This window comes from Cetorhinus maximus, chromosome 7 (genome assembly GCF_964194155.1).
Source record: "Cetorhinus maximus chromosome 7, sCetMax3.hap1.1, whole genome shotgun sequence".
In the NCBI taxonomy this organism is placed as follows: Eukaryota; Metazoa; Chordata; class Chondrichthyes; order Lamniformes; family Cetorhinidae; genus Cetorhinus; species Cetorhinus maximus.
This window is the reverse complement of record NC_135885.1, coordinates 23,909,905-23,929,713: the sequence shown is the minus strand read 5'-3', so window position 1 is coordinate 23,929,713 and position 19,809 is coordinate 23,909,905. Positions and strand designations below refer to the sequence as shown.

Genomic DNA, 19,809 nt, shown 5'->3' with positions numbered 1-19,809 from the left:
AAAGATTTACTAAATCTTGTAATCTAGAGGCCAGTGGGATACAATTAATAAGTCAGGACTGCTAATTTGCAAGTGGTAGCCTGAAACCTGTTTCTCTCAAGGCAATGACAGCAACTTCTGTTGACAAATAAGCAACAGCTATCCAAATTACTCAAACAAGGTTCAAAGTTCTTATTCCCAGGATGGTAGCTTAGCTTGGCAAGCATCTCGATGGATATTTGCACCTCTCTGGTACCTGAAACAAATGGTCACTCTTTTGAGTGTCAACAATCATTTGAGATGGAGGAATGGATAGGCTGGAGGAGAGGTCAAAGCAGATAAGTCCGAACTGACATTTATAATCCTTTCCAGCAGGAGTCATTGAAGGTGAATAAAAAAAGACTTGCTTGTATATCACACTTTTCACGACCGCATGATATCCCAAACCAAAAACAGAAATACCAGGACAAACTCAGCAGGTCTGGCAGCATCGGCGGAGAGGAGCAAAGTTGACGTTTCGAGTCCTCATGACCCTTCAACAAGACTAAGTAGAAATAGGAAAGGGGTGAAATATAAGCTGGTTGGGGGGGGGGGGGGGGGGGAAGAAGAGGGGGGGGATGTTGTTGGGACAAGCAAGCAGTGATGGGAGGAGATAACCAAATAATGTCACAGACAAAAGAACAAAGAGGTGTTGAAGGTGATATTATCTAAAAGAATGTGCTAATTAAGAGTGGAGAGCAGGGCAAGCAAGGTAGCTCTAGTGGGGGTGGGGTGAAATAAGCGATGGGTGGAATACATTTAAAAATAATGGAAATAGGTGGGAAAAGAAAAATCTATATAAATTACTGCAAAAAACAAAAGGGAGGGGGAAGAAACAGAAAGGGGGTGGGGATGGAGGAGGGAGTTCAAGATCTAAAGTTGTTGAACTTAATATTCAGTCCAGAAGGCTGTAAAGTGCCTAGTCGGAAGATGAAGTGCTGTTCCTCCAGTTTGCGTTTCCTCATCTTCCGACTAGGCACTTTACAGCCTTCTGGACTGAATATTGAGTTCAACAACTTTAGATCTTGAACTCCCTCCTCCATCCCCACCCCCTTTCCATTTCTTCCCCCTCCCTTTTGTTTTTTCCAATAATTTATATAGATTTTTCTTTTCCCACCTATTTCCATTATTTTTAAATGTATTCCACCCATTGCTTATTTCACCCTACCCCCACTAGAGCTACCTTGCTTGTCCTGCTCTCCACTCTTAATTAGCACATTCTTTTAGATAATATCACCATGTTCAACACCTCTTTGTTCTTTTGTCTGTGACATCTTTTGGTTATCTCCTATCACTGCTTGCTTGTCCCAACAACTCCCCCCCCCCACCCACCCACTTAAACCAGCTTATATTTCACGCCTTACCTATTTCTACTTAGTTCTGTTGAAGGGTCATGAGGACTTGAAACGTTAACTGTGCTCTTCTCCGCCGATGCTGCCAGACCTGCTGAGTTTTTCCAGGTATTTGTGTTTTTGTTTTGGATTTCCAGCATCCGCAGTTTTTTGTTGATATCCCAAACCACTTTACGGCCAATGACATACTTTTGAACTGTTTTGTAGTGTTGGAAACGCAGCAGCCAATTTCTTCACAGCAAGTTCCCGCAAACAGCTATGCGAGAATGACCAGATAATATGCTTTTGTGAAGTTGACTGAGGGATAAATATTGGCCAGGAAACCAGGGATAACTCCCCCCCTCTTCAAAATAGTGCCATGGGATCTTTTCTGTCCAGCTGGAAGATGGGACTTCAGTTTCATGTCTTACCTGAAAGATTACACCTCAGACAGTGCAGCATTTCCTTAGTACAGTAGTATCAGCCTTGCTTTTTGTGCTCAAGTCCTGGAGCAGAACTTGAACCCAGAACCTTCTGGTTCCAAGATGAGAGTACTACCAACTGACCCATTGCTGCTACAGGTTTAATATACTCCCCATCTCAATTCCTTCAGCCTATAGACACTGCTTCCTCAATGACACCATCTAACTTGTCACAGAATCTGTATGGCTCAGTACCAAGCCATGTGGTGCACTTACCCACTGAGCTGTGTAGCATTTCTTAATGGAATATTTTTAATTTGGGAGGAAGCTTTATTACGATAACCCTTGAAGTTATATTTATGTGGGAAGATCATATTCAAATCTGTTCAGAGGTGGCTTTGATTTTGGGGTGTGAGGCAGTGAGCTTGTTTCTCCACAGACTTGAATACCTGTACTTAATTGCAGCAGCAATTTACCATGGTGTGATTTGAACTTACAGATAAAACTTTGCTGATCAACTCCATAACCACTATATTATCATGCTTTTTTATCTTTAAGTGCTGTGTTGTGCACATATTTCCAGTAGGATGTAACTGAATGTTATTTTTTTTATCAGTAAATAATTCTTTGGCAGTAGCTATTTGTGGGATCTTGCTGTGTGCAGACCAGCTGCCACATATGCCTACATAATAGCATGCATTCCGTAGCAAAACAGTAATTTATATAATGTGAAGTGTTTTGATATATTTCTGAGGGCAATGATATGGTGTGGTACAAATGTAAGTTTTTCTTTCCAAGTCTCAACTGGTAAAACTATTACTATTTAAGGACCAAAATTTTGCCTCCATTTTAATTTAAGTATTGATAAACCTTCTTTTGTGCAACCAGAGAAATCAACAGTGAATATCCAATATTGTGGAAGTTAGGCCAACAACTTGGGAATCATATACAGCCTTTAACATTGGAAACATCCCAAGGTACTTCAGAGAAGTAATCAGACAAAAAAATGACACCGTACAATAGGAAGTCCTATTTTATACAAAGAAGGTAGGGAATAAGTTGCCAGGATAGGTCACACGACTAAAAGAGTATAAATGAGTTCAAGAGGTGACTGCCAGACAAAGCAGCCTCAAGGTAATCAGTGATTAATCTACAGCCAAGAACATCCTGTCCAAATGAATTGAGACTCTGCCAGTGTTCAGCGACTCTCAAAAATGTATAAGAATATTTAGGCTGATTTATTTTAAAATAAGTGCACTTGAACAAGTGAATCTAGCAACATAAGTTTTATCTCAACAGCAAAATTCCACTTTCCCAGTCAAAGAATTAACGTTCATTATATTGCACATTATACGCCAGGATATTTATTATTAGGTACACATCTGATAGTAAATTCAGTTCTAAATAAGAAAAAGGAAGAGGTTATTCTTTTTTTTAAACCCAGAAGATTGGAAACTTATGTCAGTTGACTTGCAGTATTATCAATACTGAGTGAAATGCAGGATCACTGGGACGGATGAAACAGAAGGAATGGAATGAAGAAGGAATCCACCATCCACTGCTGTTTTTATGATTTGCTGAACAAACATTTCCAGATTTTGGATTTGCTGATGAGATGGTGAAACATAGAGGCTTTTCCAATTCTGCATTACATAATGTCTTTCCATTCTACTTCCGGTATTTTCAGCCCATTCTAATGAAATAAATTTCGAATCTTCCAGATTGGTGCCTGTAGATAAATTGTCTCCATTGAAAACATAGTAGAATTTAGAATTCAGGAGTTTCAATAAGGCACACGATGTGGAAAATACTTGAACAGTAACAATTTTTACAGTATAGGAGCCAACAGTATGTAAATATGAGTCATGAATGATGTTAAGCATTACATTCTTTTTTATTTTAGTCACTGGGGACTTGATCTTCTGCAAAGCCTCCAGCAGAGGTTGGATCTGGAAAAAATCAGCCTCTCTGTTTAGAAGATCCAGTTCTTGGAAATCAACTGGAAGGTCCAAGTGCGATGTTCGAAGAAAATTCAGGATGTATCGAAACATTTTTCCATCTCTGTCTATGAAGTAGTTTCCTTGCCGATCCTTGCTGGTGGACAATGCTCCATCAAACATTAAGCCAAGCATCGATTCTGGAAAGCGAGTTAAAGTCTTTAGGGAAGTGGTGTATAACTTTCCCCCTACATTCAGTGTTATTGGTTCTGACATGGTGAAATCCTTAAGTTAATTTCTGTAAGCAAAATAAAGAGTATAATATGGAATTCTGAAATAAAAGGATGTCTTTTTAAAAATTATCTGCTTTGATGCTAGGTCCCAGAATGTTCCATCCTGGCAACAATAGTCTTGAATCATGCATACAGAACTTCTAAAAATTCTCATTTTTAGAAAGGGATGTTAATTACTTTTAATGATGCCAGCATCAAGCACTCCCCATTATAATATGACATAATTAGCTGCAGATTAAAGCTTCCTCAATTACATCCTCAAAAGTGGTCAATCTCAGCCAGTTTCACACTCACTACTAAAGCAGCATGACTTTTTGCTTCCCTTTTAGGCATTTAAGAGAGTCTACCATTTAACACAAAATTCGGAATAATTTTGCACTGTGGGCCCTTCTCACTAGCAATTGTTTAAGAATTACTAAGTTTCATCAAATCTTCACTCATGATCACCTCAGCTGCACTTGTAGCATTATTTTCCAGACAGCGATTAGGAGCAGGAACTCAGATAATTTTGCTATGCCTAATTCAGAAGCACGAAGGCCAATGGAAGTACCTGTGCTACTCTTCTAAAGGAGATCAGTTAGCTCAGCACGAAACAGGGCAAACCCCACGGCCTTCCTGATCTATATGTCTCAATGACTCAGATAGATAAACTCAGTGAATTACTACTGGGAGATTTTAAACTTTTTTTAAAAAATGGATTGATTCCACAGAGTAACTATTTCCCCAGACAGCTGTGCTTCTCTTCACAAATCTGAGCTAAATCATAAATCATAGCTAACAGGGACTGTCAAGCACACCTTGTGAACTTTAAAGTGACAAACGCCACACTAGGAAGTCTTGGAAAGGTGAAGTATTGTTGCATCGTTAAAGAAAATAAAGATAATTTTTTGAAGTTATAAGTCCCAATTTACTGTGGATGTCAAAAGGAATTGATATGGGCACATTGCTTTAATGGATTTCATTAAAAGCCTACAAAAGGCGTAAAAAAAGGCATTAATTGCATCTTCGAAACAATGTACTTGGGGAATTCTTCAACTGTACCTTTTGTTGATCTACGAAAATTCCAGAATAATCTGCATTTAATGTATGCCATTATCTTTATGGCACTAAACTAAGCAAATACAGTCACACCTTAGTCCACAAAAGCATTTCAAGACAGTTTAGATCTACAGGCCTATTTAAACTTCGTTTTCTCTTCCTTGAATATTATTCTAATGTTTATTTCCTCTCACAGCCACCTCATCGTAACGAGATCACCTAATTAATTAATTAAATTTAATTCAAAGTTTGATGGAAAACGATTAGGAACTGGAATGTGTACTGCAGGTGTTCCTTGCCTACAGTCGAAAAGATTGCTCAGCACATAGCAATCTGGGTCACATGGTTTTATTACTCCCTGACCCAGAATGCATTCCAGCTAATTTCATTTGAAAACAAACCTGTTGTGCAGCAATTGCTATCACATGTTTTTCTTAGTCATAGGATGTGGGGGGCGCTGGAAGGCCAGCATTTAATTCCCATTCTTAAACACCGTTGAGAAAGTGGTGGTGAACCTCCTTTTGGCAATGCTGCAGTTTGTGTGAAGGTGTCCCCACAGTTTTATTTGGAGGGCGTTCCAGGATTTTGATCCAGTGGCAATGAAGAAACAATGATACATTTCCAAGTCACGATGGTGTTTCAGTGGCAGAGGAACTTGGAGGTGATAGTAAGCCCTTGTGCCGCTGCCCTGGCTGTTCTAGATGGTGAAGATCATGGGTTTGGAAGGTGGTGTCAAAGAAGCCCAGGCGAATTGCATCTTGCACATAGTACACACTGCTCCCACTGTGAGCCTATGGTGGGGGGAGTACATGATTAAGGTGATTTATGGAGTGCCAATCAAATGGGCTGCTTTGTTCTGGATGGTGTTGTGCTTTTTGAGTGTTGTTGGAGCCGCACTCATCGACACATCGGAGCATTTTCCATCACATCTTGACTTGAGCTTTGTAGAAGGTGGACAGGCTTTGGGAAGCCAGGAGATGGGTTAATTGCAGCAGAACACCCAGCCTCTGTTAAACATCTTCTAAGTGTGTTTTTCCCCAAACAATGCTATCAAATCCCTTAGCTACTGCATTTTACCTCATCAGCCTCCTACTCAGCACCCACTGTCTTTCTTCTCTCGTGTAAAATTCTTTTGTACACGGTAGAAATTTAAGATGTAATAATAGTGTAGCAGCTTTCTCAGTATTTATTCATCACCTTGACAAAAAATATCCAATTAAAAAATCACAAATGATGGAAATCTTTAATAGAAAAACAGATAATGCTGGAAATATATAGTGAGTCAGTGTAATACTTTAAAATTAGATACACTGATCTGTATAGGTACAATACCCATTGACCCCCTGCAATCTAATTTTTTAAAACATGCTCATGGGATGCGCGTGGTACTGGCAGTTATTGCCCATCCCTGATTGTTCTCAAAGATGCTGGTGAGCCATTTTATTGAACCACTACAATCCATTTTCCAGATATTATAAGGATTTCAATTACAACAAAAATAAGTTATATTTTGCACCCTGCATTGTTAATATTTTATTCATAAATATTTGTGTATGTTATATAGTTGATGAATTCAAATATGCCTAACAATAGACACCAATTACATTATTTTGACTCAAGCCCATCACACATACAGAACATTTTCGTTTCCATATTCCCTAAATAAAATAACTATTTCATACTGCTGGAATTTCAGTTTTTACTAACGTAGCACCATAGATTTTAAGAGAACAAGGTTTTCGTAAAACTCATTTTTGATAAGAGTTGCACAAAACAAAACCAGATATGTTTTTGCTTGATTTGAGCTACCAGTTGGTAGGTTTGGCAGTACTAAATGTGCATGTAGAGTTAACATTAAAAAAAACCGAAGACTAAAAATTACATAATGGCGATAACTTGTTCACAAAGTTCATTCCATTTGCTATGAAGCTCATTGTCCTGGGAACAAACCCTTAAATGAGCACTTGCCAAAACCATTGTTTCAGTAGGGCAAAACTTGTTGCCAATGAGGTCTGAAGCTAACTGGTCACACATTGCAGACGGTAGCCAATCAGAAAACACTTCAATACTACAGCTTTCAATCCTGCCCTGATTGATGCTCATGTTCAATTTAATGTCTTCCCCAGGTAAATTATGGTCCAAAGAGAAAAAGTGGCTGATGCTGAACTTTGGCGTTCTTCCATAGATCCAATCCCAGCTTTTGAGTTCTTGGGTAAATTTGACAATTCCAGGTAGCAACAAATTGTCTTTAGGATCTATGAGCATGATCTGGCTTCGGAGGCCATGGCGCCTTGCGTACTCTGCTGCAATGGCATCCATTAATATATCACAGGTGAGGGTGGGATCCTCTTCACAAAGGTTTTTCACAATGGCAGGTATACTAGGGGTAGCGTTGGTTTTTAGACCTTGATGTGGTGATTGGAGCACTGAGGACAACAGAGACCTGTCTGAGTTGCAAAGCAAGGTGCAATGGTGGTAAGCAGAGGTCCTTCCAATCTTGGAGGCAGTACCTGAGATCTTAAAGGCACGGTTGAGCAGCAGGTCGTGCCTGTCTGTGGCTAAGATGTCCAGATGAGGTCGGATCCTCTTCAGAGCAGAGATGAGCAGCGCCAAGTTGCCACGCCTGTCGTACCTCTTCTTGGAGGTGAAGAAGGTCAGGTTGATGTTGCCCAGGTCGTGGTACACGGTGCCTCCTCCGCTCTTCCGCCGGCTCAGTTGCACTCCTCGGTCCCTCATGAGTTTCAGGTTGCATTCCTGCCAGGGGTTCTGATGGCGACCGATGACCACGGCTGGGCAATTCCTCCAGAGCAGGAGCACTTGCCGGCCTCGGGACTGCACGTACTCGTGTAACCAGTCTTCCAGCGCTAGGTTCTCGTAAATGTCAGTGGACATGGACTTCAGGAGCAGAGCACCGCCGCCCCGGGATTCATCCAAAGCGGCCAGAGTGGTGTAGCGAGCAGGGGAGAGAGCTCTCCATACTGCCCGGAGTCCACCATTCAGCAAGGGCATCGCGCGGGGCTGCAAAATATAAACTAATAATAAAACCAAATGCAATGAGTAACGACATGGAAGCAGCCGCTCCTGGAAGCTGAATGTCAGGAGCATTTACTCACCCGATCCCACTCCTTTAAATGACTTCTGTTGCTAAGCGAAACGCCTTCCTTCGGCCCAAATCCTCATGCGCTGTTTGTCATTGCAATGCGAAAGGAACTGTTGGGTAACGTCAGATGGATATTTTCACTCACTCTCACTAGCGCCATCTACAACACGGATGTGCCGCTCAACAAAGTTCCTGTAGGTTTAATAGAGGGCTTGCAGCCTCCAAGCGGATTCTGGGATGGCCCCACTTCCATGTCTAGAAGAGAAATATTGACATAGTCCATAATCTGATGGATTTTAAAGAGACCGGTGGTGGGGTGGTGGGGGTGGAACAGCAAGATAAAGGGAAAGCACAGCGTAACTAAGATAACATTTAAAAGCAAAATACTGTGGATGCTGGAAATCTAGAACAAAAACAAAAATGCTGGGAAAAACTCAGCAGGTCTGACAGCATCTGCGGAGAGGGATACAGTTGACGTTTCCAGTCCGTATGACTCTTCATCAGAACTAAGACATATAGAAATGAAATTAAATATAACCTAGTAGAAGGGGGTGGGACAGGAAAGCTCGATAGGGGGCCAACGATAGGTTGAGGACAAGAAGAGACTGCCAAAGATGTCATAGACAAAAGGACAAAGGGGTGTTGACGGTGGTGATATTATCTAAAAGATGTGCTAATGGGGACATTAAGGGAAGCAAGCTAGCGGCAGATGGCCCTTGTGCGGGTGGGGAGGGGGGGAAGGGATCGAAATGGGCTAAAAGGTGGAGATGAAACAATAGATCGAAATAAATTTAAAAATAGGAGGGAAGAGAAAAAAATAGTTGTTAAAAAAAATTATAAATTATTGGAAAAGGTGGGGGGGGGGGTGATTGGAAAGGGGATGGGGATGGAGGAGAGAGTTCATGATCTGAAATTGTTGAACTCAATATTAAGTCCAGAAGGTTGTAGAGTGCCTAGTCAGAAGATGAGGTGCTGTTCCTTCAGTAATGTTGAGCTTCACTGGAACATTGCAGCAGGCCAAGAACGGACATGCGGGCAAGTGAGTAGGGTGGTATGTTGAAATGGCAAGCGACAGGGAGGTCTGGGTCATGCTTGCGGACAGACCGAAGGTGTTCCGCAAAGCGGTCACCCAGTCTGCATTTGGTCTCTCCAATGTAGAGGAGACCGCATTGGGTGCAGCGAATGCAGTAGACTAAATTGAGGGAAGTGCAAGTGAAATGCTGCTTCACCTGAAAGGAGTGTTTGGGCCCTTGGACGGTGAGGAGGGGGGAAGTAAAGGGGCAGGTGTTGCACCTTCTGCGGTTGCATGGGAAGGTGCCGTGGGAGGGGGTTGAGGTGTAGGGGGTGATGGAGGAGTGGACCAGGGTGTCCAGAGGGAACGATCCCTGCGGAAAGCTGCCGGGGGGTGAAGGGAAGAGGTGTTTGATAGTGGAGTTGGAGGAAATGGCGAAGGATGATCCTTTGAACGCGGAGGCTGGTGGGGTGATAAGTGAGGACGAGGGGGACCCTATCATGGTTCTGGGAGGGAGAGGAAGGTGTGAGGGCAGATGCACAGGAGATGGGCCAGACATGGTCGAGGGCCCTGTCAACCAGCATGGGTGGAAAACCTCGGTTAAGGAAGATGGAAGACCTGTCAGAGGAACTGTTTTTGAAAGTGGCATCACCAGAACAGATGCGATGGAGGTGAAGGAACTGAGAGAATGGGATGGAGTCCTTATAGGAAGCGGAGTGTGAGGAGCCGTAGTCAAGGTAGCTGTGGGAGTCGATAAGCTCGTAATGAATATTGGTGGACAGTCTATCACCAGAAATTGAGACTGAGAGGTCACGGAAAGGAAGTGTCAGTGATGGACCATGTGAAAATGATGGAGGGGTGGAAATTGGAAGCAAAATTTATACGTACTACTGTTATACTTCCTGCACTGCAACAGTGATTACACTTCAAAAACACGTTTTGGCTGTAAATTACTTCGGGAGGTCCTGGAGTCATGAGAGGAGCTGTATAAATTAATTTAATTTTCAATGGTAGTAATGTGATTTATGTTTTAGGCACAAACTTATGACTCTGGTTTACGAATTGAGTTGAAAATCACACATCTAGGGCATATGTCCAACTCTGATACATCATGCTTTTAAAAATTAACAGTGCTCAATATGTTTAAATGGGTTCTCAATTGGTGTCATTTTTGTGTATGTTGAATGTCATTCCCAACAATTCTCAAATCATGTATGAATATGTCTCTGATAATCACAAAGATATTGTATTATATATAAAAAACAAAAATAAAAATACCTGGAAAAACTCAGCAGGTCTGACAGCATCTGCGGAGAGGAACACAGTTAACGTTTCGAGTCCGTATGACTCTTCAACAGAACTAGGGAGAAATAGAAAAGAGGTGAAATATAAGCTGGTTTACGGGGAGGGGAACAGGTAGAACTGTATTATATATAGTTTCACTTCAATATACACAAATTCATCAAGCTAGTGTCTTTCTAGCTTGCTTATATTCCATATTTTATTCTTCCCTTATATTGAGGAATGACATTTTGGTAATCTGATCAAGGGGCCCACACAATACAAAAATACAACGGTTATGCTTGATGTTAATAGAGCTGTTTCTTTCCACATTGGTAGATTTTATCTCTTGAAGAATTTTAAGAAATTATATTAGTGCTGCTTTTTTTCCATTTGTAACAGGTTTTATTTCAGTTTTCACAAATTTTGTTGTGCAATTATTTTAGGGATTTAAGAATTAGAGTTCCATCTCTGATATGTCATGTCTAAAAGGTAAAAAAAAACTGTGTTAATCTCATCTGAACAATAGATAGCTAATAGCATTCAGGTATCCTGAGTCAACATAGTAGTACAATAAATTGTGGATCCGGTGCAGCCTTCTAGAGGTAAGTTACAAACTAAAGATGGGGGTGAAAAATTGGGTGCATGTAAAATTTTAAATGATTGGAACAATTAAATGAATGCGTCACAAGGATCATAGTCATTACAGTACAGAAAGAGGCCATTCAGTCCATCAAGTCCATGGTGGAATAAAGATTCTAAAAGACTTTAGAAAGGTTCAAAAGACATCACCGTCAACTGGCAACCCAAGGCAGAAAAGGCAGGAGATTAGATGTGACCCCCAAAGAGGAAGCTGCATGCAACTTGGAGGTGGCAACTGATCAGTTCCCTCATTCGCTGTGCCAGGCCAGAGACAGATGTTAGTAGGCAACTGTGTTTACAGCAGAGCATCTCTGCTAACCAGGGTATGTGAAGCCACCTTCCCACAGCCATTACCAAATGAGTGTGATGATCATGAAATTGATTGGGATTTCTTGGCGGATGTAGCCAAACAATCTGTGCTGGCTGATGATCACCTTAGCATGCCTTCTTTCATAAAGTAATATTACATGCGGTGACTGGTTATGAAAAACCAACTTGTAGAACAGTTCTTCAGGTATCTGTGCCAATAAGCCTGCTGTCTTAACTTGGATTGACAGTTGAAACTTCCATACACACTAATCATCTATTAAAGAAAGGTCCAGTTACTTTTGTTTGCAAATGCAAATGTGTGGATACTAGTGGTTTGTGTAAACCATTCTCTTGGCACCCCTTCTTCTTAAAAGAATCACAGATACGGGGATTCCTATTAGGAAACCTACTGATGCAAGTACTAGCATTGGAGACAAAAGATAATAATTCAAAGCAATCAACAAAGACTCATGAGAAGCAGGAGATGACCTTGAGGAGAAAAAAAAACCCAACAAAAACATTTTGAATAAATGGACCTGCATTGATCTCAAAACTGATCAATTTTATTTCTTACTGGTCCTTCAAATGTACCTTCCATTTGTTCCTCAGTGCTTACCAAGTGCATCCTATAGAAGCAGTATAGCCGCTGAGATAAAAACAAAAAGCTACTGCGGATGCTGGAAATCCAAAACAAAAACAGAATTACCTGGAAAAACTCAGCAGGTCTGGCAGCATCGGTGGAGAAGAAAAGAGTCGACGTTTCGAGTCCACATGACCCTTCAACAGAACTGAAGTATAGTTAGGAGAGGGGTGAAATATAAGCTGGTTTAAGGTGGGGGGCGGGGGGAGAGAAGTTGAGGGTGGGGTGGTTGTAGGGACAAGCAAGCACCTCCTCTCACTTCCTCCAAATAAAAGGTGTGGCTATGGGTACCCGCATGGGCCCCAGCTATGCCTGTCTCTTTATGGGGTATGTGGAACATTCCTTGTTCCAGTCCTACTCCGGCCCCCTCCCACAACTCTTTCTCCGGTGCATCGATGATTACTTCGGTGCTGCTTCATGCTCTCGTTGGGACCTGGAAAAATTTATTAATTTTGCTTCCAATCTCCACCCCTCCATCATTTTCACATGGTCCATCTCTGACACTTCTCTTCCCTTCCTTGACCTCTCTGTCTCAATTTCTGATGATAGACTGTCCACCTATATCCATTACAAGCCTACCGACTCCCACAGCTACCTCGACTACAGCTCCTCACACCCCGCTTCCTATAAGGACTCCATCCCATTCTCTCAGTTCCTTCGCCTCCGTTGCATCTGTTCTGATGATGCTACCTTCAAAAACAATTCCTCTGACATGTCCTCCTTCTTCCTTAACCGAGGTTTTCCACCCACGGTTGTTGACAGGGCCCTCAACCGTGTCCGGCCCATCTCCCGCGCATCCGCCCTCAAGCCTTCTCCTCCCTCCCAGAAACATGATAAGGTCCCCCTTGTCCTCACTTATCACCCCACCAGCCTCCGCATTCAAAGGATCATCCTCCGCCATTTCCGCCAACTCCAGCATGATGCCACCACCAAACACATCTTCCCTTCACCCCCCCTGGTGGCATTCCGTAGGGATCGTTCCCTCCGGGACACCCTGGTCCACTCCTCCATCACCCCCTACTCCTCAACCCCCACCTATGGCACCTCCCCATGCCCACGCAGAAGATGCAACACCTGCCCCTTCACTTCCTCTCTCCTCACCGTCCAAGGGCCCAAACACTCCTTTCAAGTGAAGCAGCATTTCACTTGCATTTCCCCTAACTTAGTCTACTGCATTCGTTGCTCCCAATGCGGTCGCCTCTACATTGGAAAGACCAAACGCAAACTGGGCGACCGCTTTGCAGAACACCTGCGGTCTGTCCGCAAGAAAGACCCAAACCTCCCTGTCGCTTGCCATTTTAACACTCCACCCTGCTCTCTTGCCCACATGTCTGTCCTTGGCTTGCTGCATTGTTCCAGTGAAGCCCAACGCAAACTGGAGGAACAGCACCTCATCTTCCGACTAGGCACTTTACAGCCTTCCGGGCTGAATATTGAATTCAACAACTTTAGATCTTAAACTCCCCCTCCCCCCATCCCCACCCCGTTTCTTCCCCCTCCCTTTTGTTTGTTTTTTTTTCAATAATTTATATAGATTTTTCTTTTCCCACCTATTTCCATTATTTTTAAATCTACAACTAATACCTTGTCAGTCTTTCCACCCCACCCCCACTAGAGCTGTACCTTGAGTGTCCTGCCATCCATTCTTAATTAGCACTTTTCTTAGATAATATCACCACTTTCAACACCTCTTTGATCCTTTTGTCTGTGACATCTTTTGATTATCTGCTCCTATCACTGCTTGCTTGTCCCTACAACCACCCCACCCTCAACTTCTCTCCCCCCGCCCCCCACCTTAAACCAGCTTATATTTCACCCCTCTCCTAACTATACTTCAGTTCCGTTGAAGGGTCATGTGGACTCGAAACGTCGACTCTTTTCTTCTCCACCGATGCTGCCAGACCTGCTGAGTTTTTCCAGGCAATTCTGTTTTTGTTTTAGCCACTGAGAGATGTGAGAGACATCATAATGGTGTCTATATGTCATTATCATTTAATAATAAACCCCTTTGCTACTTTAAGTGGGAAATGGGAGCTTGCTCCGCATTCCCTTCTTGCTGTTGGAAATATCTGTCATGCCCAAAAACGATGGAGACACATTATTCCTAATATTGCTTTTGTACAATAGGAAACATCAAACATGGAGAAAGGGATACATAATTCTGAGGAAGGATTACATATCTGAAATGTCAATGAGTTCCAGCATTTGTAGTTTTTTTTTTCTTTTTAATTTACTTAGTTATCAGCTTGCCTCATTTGTGACCTACTGTTTCAGAGAAAATGTGTGTGTGAGGTCAGCCTACCGTAGCCGAGTGAATCATACAAGCCATCTCAAAACTATACAATGTCACATCTTCTGTCTGGAGCTTGGTGTATCTGTTGTTTAATTGGTTAATAACAAGCAATCAACTGATACTTTCTTCAGGATGAACAAATTCCCTATGTTAATGTATCACTCTGACTTTGAGGGGTTGATTTTAACCAAATCAGCTCATTGGGATCAGGTGTAATGTTGGTTTTAAACCCTGCCTGAATTTACTTTCTATTAAAGTCAATAGACAGCATATGGTCATCCTAGATTTTGCATAGGAACACAGTCACTACACTTTCTCCTGGAATTCAAGAAGAAGGCCCTCCACCACCTTCTGAAGGGAAACCAAGGATGGGCAGTAAACGTCAGCCATGCAAGAGATGCCCAGATCGCAAGAGTGAAAAGAAAAATGTGCCACAGAAACATCTGCCAGATAAGCCAGTATGCAATGTACCACTGGATCCATCAGGTCACTGACGCCAAGTTTAAAAGGACAAATAACTTTATTACCGACTCCAAGGAAGATCAGAAGCAAAAGGAGAGGGCCCAACATTTGTACAGGATGGTAAGAATCCCCAGGACTTAGCATTTATTGGCTCCTTCTATTACTCCACAGGCATTCATGAACAGGAATGGATCCCACTCAGCAAATCTCCAGCACTTTTTAACCGTAATCATCAAAGCTTCCAGACTGATGCCGGATATTCAGATGTGATTATACTGTGTCCAAAATTGTAATGATATGCCAAATGCTTTATAATTATGCAGTTTGCAGAAGCATTCATTGACAGCAGAGAGAGAAAACTCAGGGAAAGGAGCTGAAAATGAGCCAGAACAGAGAAACCTGCTCAGATCTTGACATAGCCATTAATCCAAACCCACTTTACCTAAAAGGTTATTGTCCACTTTACTTAAAAGGCCATTTTTACCCGAAACACCATCAAACTTTATGGTGAGTTCCCACTACCCTTAAGCATCATCACTGTACCATCATTGCAATGCACCTCTAGGGAACCCTTGCAATCATTTCCACTGTAGTGTGTTTTTTTTTGTTGTTGTGTGTTTTATTGTGTAATGGGTTCTTTGTCTGGTGTTTATCCTTGGTAAATTTGATATTGGGGTTAAATGTTCTGCTACCTAATTCTAATGCTCCTTCAAGGTGCTTCCCTCCTGGAAAAGAAAATGATGCACCCTGCTATTTATGCCCCTGCTGTGATTGCCTGGGCCCGTTTGCCAACCAGGACAGGAAGAGTAATTTGAGTGAACCAGCTGGATGAGTCGCCCCGAGCAACAACTCACTGATCTCTATGATGCATGTTCAAGAACATGAGAAATAGGAGCAGGAGTAGACCAATCGGTCCCTCTAGCCCGCTCTGCCATTCACCACGATTATGGCTAATCTTCTACCTCAACACCATTTCCCAGTCTGCTCTCTATATCCCTTGATTTCCTGAATGACCAAAAATCTGTCTATCTCAGCCTTAAATATATTCAACGGTGGAGTATCTACAAATGCTGGGAAAGAGAGTTCTGAGATTAACAACCGTTTGACTAAAGAAACTTTTCCTCATCTTAGCAATAAATAATTGGTCCCTTATTCTGAGACTATGACCCTGTGCTCTAGATACCCCAGTCAGTGGAAACAACCTCAGTGTCTACTCTATAAAGTCCCTTAGAAATCTTGCATGTTTCAATGAGATCATCTCATTTTTCTGAACTCCAGAGAGTAAAGACCCAATTTACTCAGCTTCTCATCATAGGACAATGATCTCATCGGAGGACCAGGAGTGGGGACACAGACTGTTGAGCTGCTGTGAAACTCTGCATCAATGTTCTGTACAAAAAACCTTCCAGCAAGGAGAATCTTATATGGTTGGACTTAAGATGAATGGAGTCCAATTTTATGTTACAAATATTTATGTCTGCACTAGATATTTTCTCAAGTTCAGTGTCACCAATCTCTCACATAAGTGGACCATTGTTACGATCCCCATGGGGGAACCGTAAATCAAAATAACCAAATTTACCGAATGACCCCAAGTAAAGAAATTACCAACAAGATTACATTTTTTGTAGCTTTTACTTGTACACAGATCATAACCAACACAAATTAAACAAATTAACAGGCAAATGATGCTCCAAATAAAAAGGTAAATTTCACTTTAAATAGTTAATACAACAAAGATACATCTTACACAACCACAAGCACCCGTATCACTCCCCTCATACATAAGGCACTACATAGCTACACAGTTCCACAATATGCTGTTCTTTATTTATGCAGGGTGGGATAGGAGTCCTATCCAACAACTTTCACCTCTGACCCTCATGTGTACAATTATTATCAACAAGATACACTTCTACAAACTCTCTCTCCCTCAGGTCACAACAATCCTGATAGTGTAAGCTTTCCAGATTTCTGTTTCAACTGACCAACCAATAACACCCCAGTTCATTGTTTGGCCACTTCTGGGAAAACACTTAGCTCTTTAGTATCTCTGGGCTATTCACATAGATTTCCAGGTTTTAGTCTCATTTGCCAGCTTGCAGATTGCCTCCAAGAGCTCCTGTCCCCTTTTTTACCAAACAGAAACATTGATCCCTTCCTGAGAGAAATTTGCTTCTTCTCCTCACAAGGAGTTAGTGTTCCCCTTTCTGTCTCTATCTGCTTTCTCTTTGTGTCTACATCTGCATGCTGAACACCTTCTACCTTCAGCTCTCCTTTATGTCATGACACACGACGTATGTATATTAACTTCCTTCCTATTGATACTTCTTCGAGGTCAAGGGTCACCAGATCACATGGACCAGTATTTCTTATTATCCAAGAAAATTACAACTGATCCCTTTACAATTGATGCAAACGCTTAAAAGTACTTTTCAAACATTCTTAAAAACAATTACAGATTCCCTAGACATTTTAAATAAATTACAAATTTTCCTTACTGTACTTTTTCCAGTTCAAAGGTCATCACAGAATGGGAACAGGGAATGCCCTATGATTAGGAGTTAACCTCTACTGCCCAAATTTATGATAGCATTATTTGATGCCAGTAACAGACAGAACACTCTTTGCGAATGCCTCCACAGGTGTTTATCTACATTTTGGAAGATAGATTGATAAGCAATCAAGTGAGACAAAACCAACTAAACTGAGCAACTAGTTTACTTTAATATAACACATGAACAAACAAATAAATGTGAAATTTAATCTAATGATCGCTCCCACAGGATCAAACATAATAAAAATTACACAAACATAGCCTGTGATACAGGTCTAATTTTGTGTTCCAAGTCAGTATTTCCTGAACTGGCTGGTTTCAATCTGCAGACAGCCTTCCAGCTCAATAGAATGCCAAAGACTTGACATCCTTAACTTTATCAGGGATTGGGCAGTGGGGCTGCAAATCAAAGCTGCCACTGTTCTGTGTGTGTGGAGTGTGGGCCCCCTGGCTGCCATCTGCCACTGTGTTCAAATGAATGAAACCAATCCAATATGATATGTGAACATCACTAGGATGTGCTAACTGACTCGAGCCGATCATGTACACCAGAAACACAGCTTTGCCAGCTATTTCATCATGCCTGGCCTCTGGGTGAATACACATGCTCAGGTAGTTTATGTGTTGTGTAGATTTAATCCCTTGTGTGCTGTGTTTAACTTAATAGCAACATCTTAATACAAAGTGACCCAAACTCCTGTCTACGACAGAATACAGGTAACAATATTGAGATGTAACAACGTTTCATATCATCAATTATGATGCTCATGTGGAAATCACAAGTGTGCTGAGAGGATATTTCTTCTCGTGGGGATACCTAGAACTAGGAGACACAGTTTAAAAATAAGGGGTCTCCCATTTAAGGTGGAGATGAAGAGGAATTTTTTTTTTCAGTCGGTCATTAGTCTTTGGAATTCTCTTCCACAGGCAGCAGTGCAGGCTGGGTCATAGAATATATTCAAGGCTGACTCAGACAGATTTTTGTTTGACTAAAGGAGTTAAGCATAATGGGGGAAAAGGCTGGAAAGTACAGTTAAGGCCACAATCAGATCAGCCATAATCTTGTTGAATGGCGGAGAGGCTTGATGGGCCGAATGGTCTACTCCTGTTCCTATTTCTTACATTGTGATATTATGATATCTCCAGCTAAGAGGGGGTTTTCCAATGCAGATAGTTTTGGAAGTGCTGAGCATTCCAGAGTGGACCATTATTCGATTAAAGATCTTCCAGCAGATGCAGGTAATGGACTGTTCCTTATCAGCTCTCATACTGTAGGGAGATCTGTCATGCAGGGACTCAATAAATAGATAGTACTCAGCAAACAACTAAATTTAGATAGTTTTTCCTTGTCACTTCACCCTTAATTTATTGTTTGAAAGCTGCCAGTAATGAGCCTTCCTGCCTCCTTCAGGATCTTTCAGTAATGCAACCTGCACTCCTCTGAGTTGAATCTGCTGTTGCTGAGTTGAAATTTTTTAAAAATTGTGATGTTTCAGTAATGTTAAATGCAGCTTAGAATATGTTAATTCCCAATGTTGTACGCAAGATTCTTCTTTAAAGGAAGAATTTGCATCTATATAGCATCTTTCATGGCCTTAGGACATCCCAAGTCTCTTAACAACCAATGAACAACAATATTTGAAGTGTAGTCACTTTTATAGACTGTTTTAGTGATGTGTTTGAAGGACAAGTATGTAGGCCAGGACACCACAGAGAAGTTTCTTACTCTGTTTTGAGTAGTGCTAGGGGATCTTTTGCATTTACCTCAGCGGGGAGATAGGCCTCAGCTTAATGCCTCATCGGAAAAACAGAGGATTTTCATCCAGATGTATTAATCAGTTTATTAAAGGATGGACACTCAGGTATTTCTACCCCCAAGTTGAAAGGCTATAAAGATGAGTATTGTTGGAAGTGGAAATATCATACAAGTATGGTAAGAAGAATAAAACCAGACAGACCCAGTATCGACCTAAGCACTAGAAACAACACAGGCACACACTGCTCAGTCAACCCTGCAAAGTCCTCCAGCTTAACATCTCTGGACTTGTACCAAACTTTGGAGAGCTTTCTCACAGACTAGACAAGCAACAGCCTGACAAAGTTATACTCACCAAATCATTAGTTGCAGCCGATGGCCAAACTCCTCCATGACCATTCCTGGGTATGTCCTGTCCTATTGGCAGGACACACCCACCAGAAATGGCAGAATAGTGATATAAAGTTGTGAGGGAGTGGCCTTGGGAGTCTTCCAGCTTCGACACCGGACCCCATGAAGTCTCATGGCATTAGGTCAAACATGGTCAAGGAAACCTCCTGCTGATTACCACCTTCCCTCAACTTATCAATCAATGCTCTTCCATGTTGAACACCACTTGGAAGAAGCACTGGGGGTAGCATGGGCACAAAATGTACTCTGGGTGGGGGGGGGGCTTCAATGTTTATCACCAAGAGTGACTTAGTAGCACCACTATTTA

At 41.8% G+C, this 19,809-nt stretch overlaps 2 protein-coding genes across 2 annotated transcripts; both read right to left on the bottom strand.

Annotated features, from left to right (window-relative positions):
• Positions 1 to 3,042: 3,042 nt before the first annotated feature.
• On the bottom strand, positions 3,043 to 19,533 carry LOC144682656 (BTB/POZ domain-containing protein KCTD21-like). Its single transcript, XM_078545215.1, has 3 exons — positions 19,447 to 19,533; positions 8,153 to 8,394; positions 3,043 to 4,006 (listed from the first exon to the last, which is right to left on the bottom strand). Exon 3 carries the CDS (start codon positions 3,982 to 3,984, stop codon positions 3,253 to 3,255), a length of 732 nt encoding a protein of 243 aa, XP_078401341.1. The 5' UTR covers positions 3,985 to 4,006; positions 8,153 to 8,394; positions 19,447 to 19,533; the 3' UTR covers positions 3,043 to 3,252.
• Positions 6,203 to 8,142, bottom strand: lipt1 (lipoyltransferase 1). Its single transcript, XM_078545208.1, has one exon. It carries the CDS (start codon positions 8,046 to 8,048, stop codon positions 6,918 to 6,920), a length of 1,131 nt encoding a protein of 376 aa, XP_078401334.1. The 5' UTR covers positions 8,049 to 8,142; the 3' UTR covers positions 6,203 to 6,917.
• Positions 19,534 to 19,809: the final 276 nt, after the last annotated feature.

Coding starts and splice junctions, on each gene's coding strand:
- LOC144682656 (XM_078545215.1), bottom strand. CDS start 3,984: ATGTCAGAACCAATAACACTGAATGTAGGGGGAAAGTTATACACCACT.
- lipt1 (XM_078545208.1), bottom strand. CDS start 8,048: ATGCCCTTGCTGAATGGTGGACTCCGGGCAGTATGGAGAGCTCTCTCC.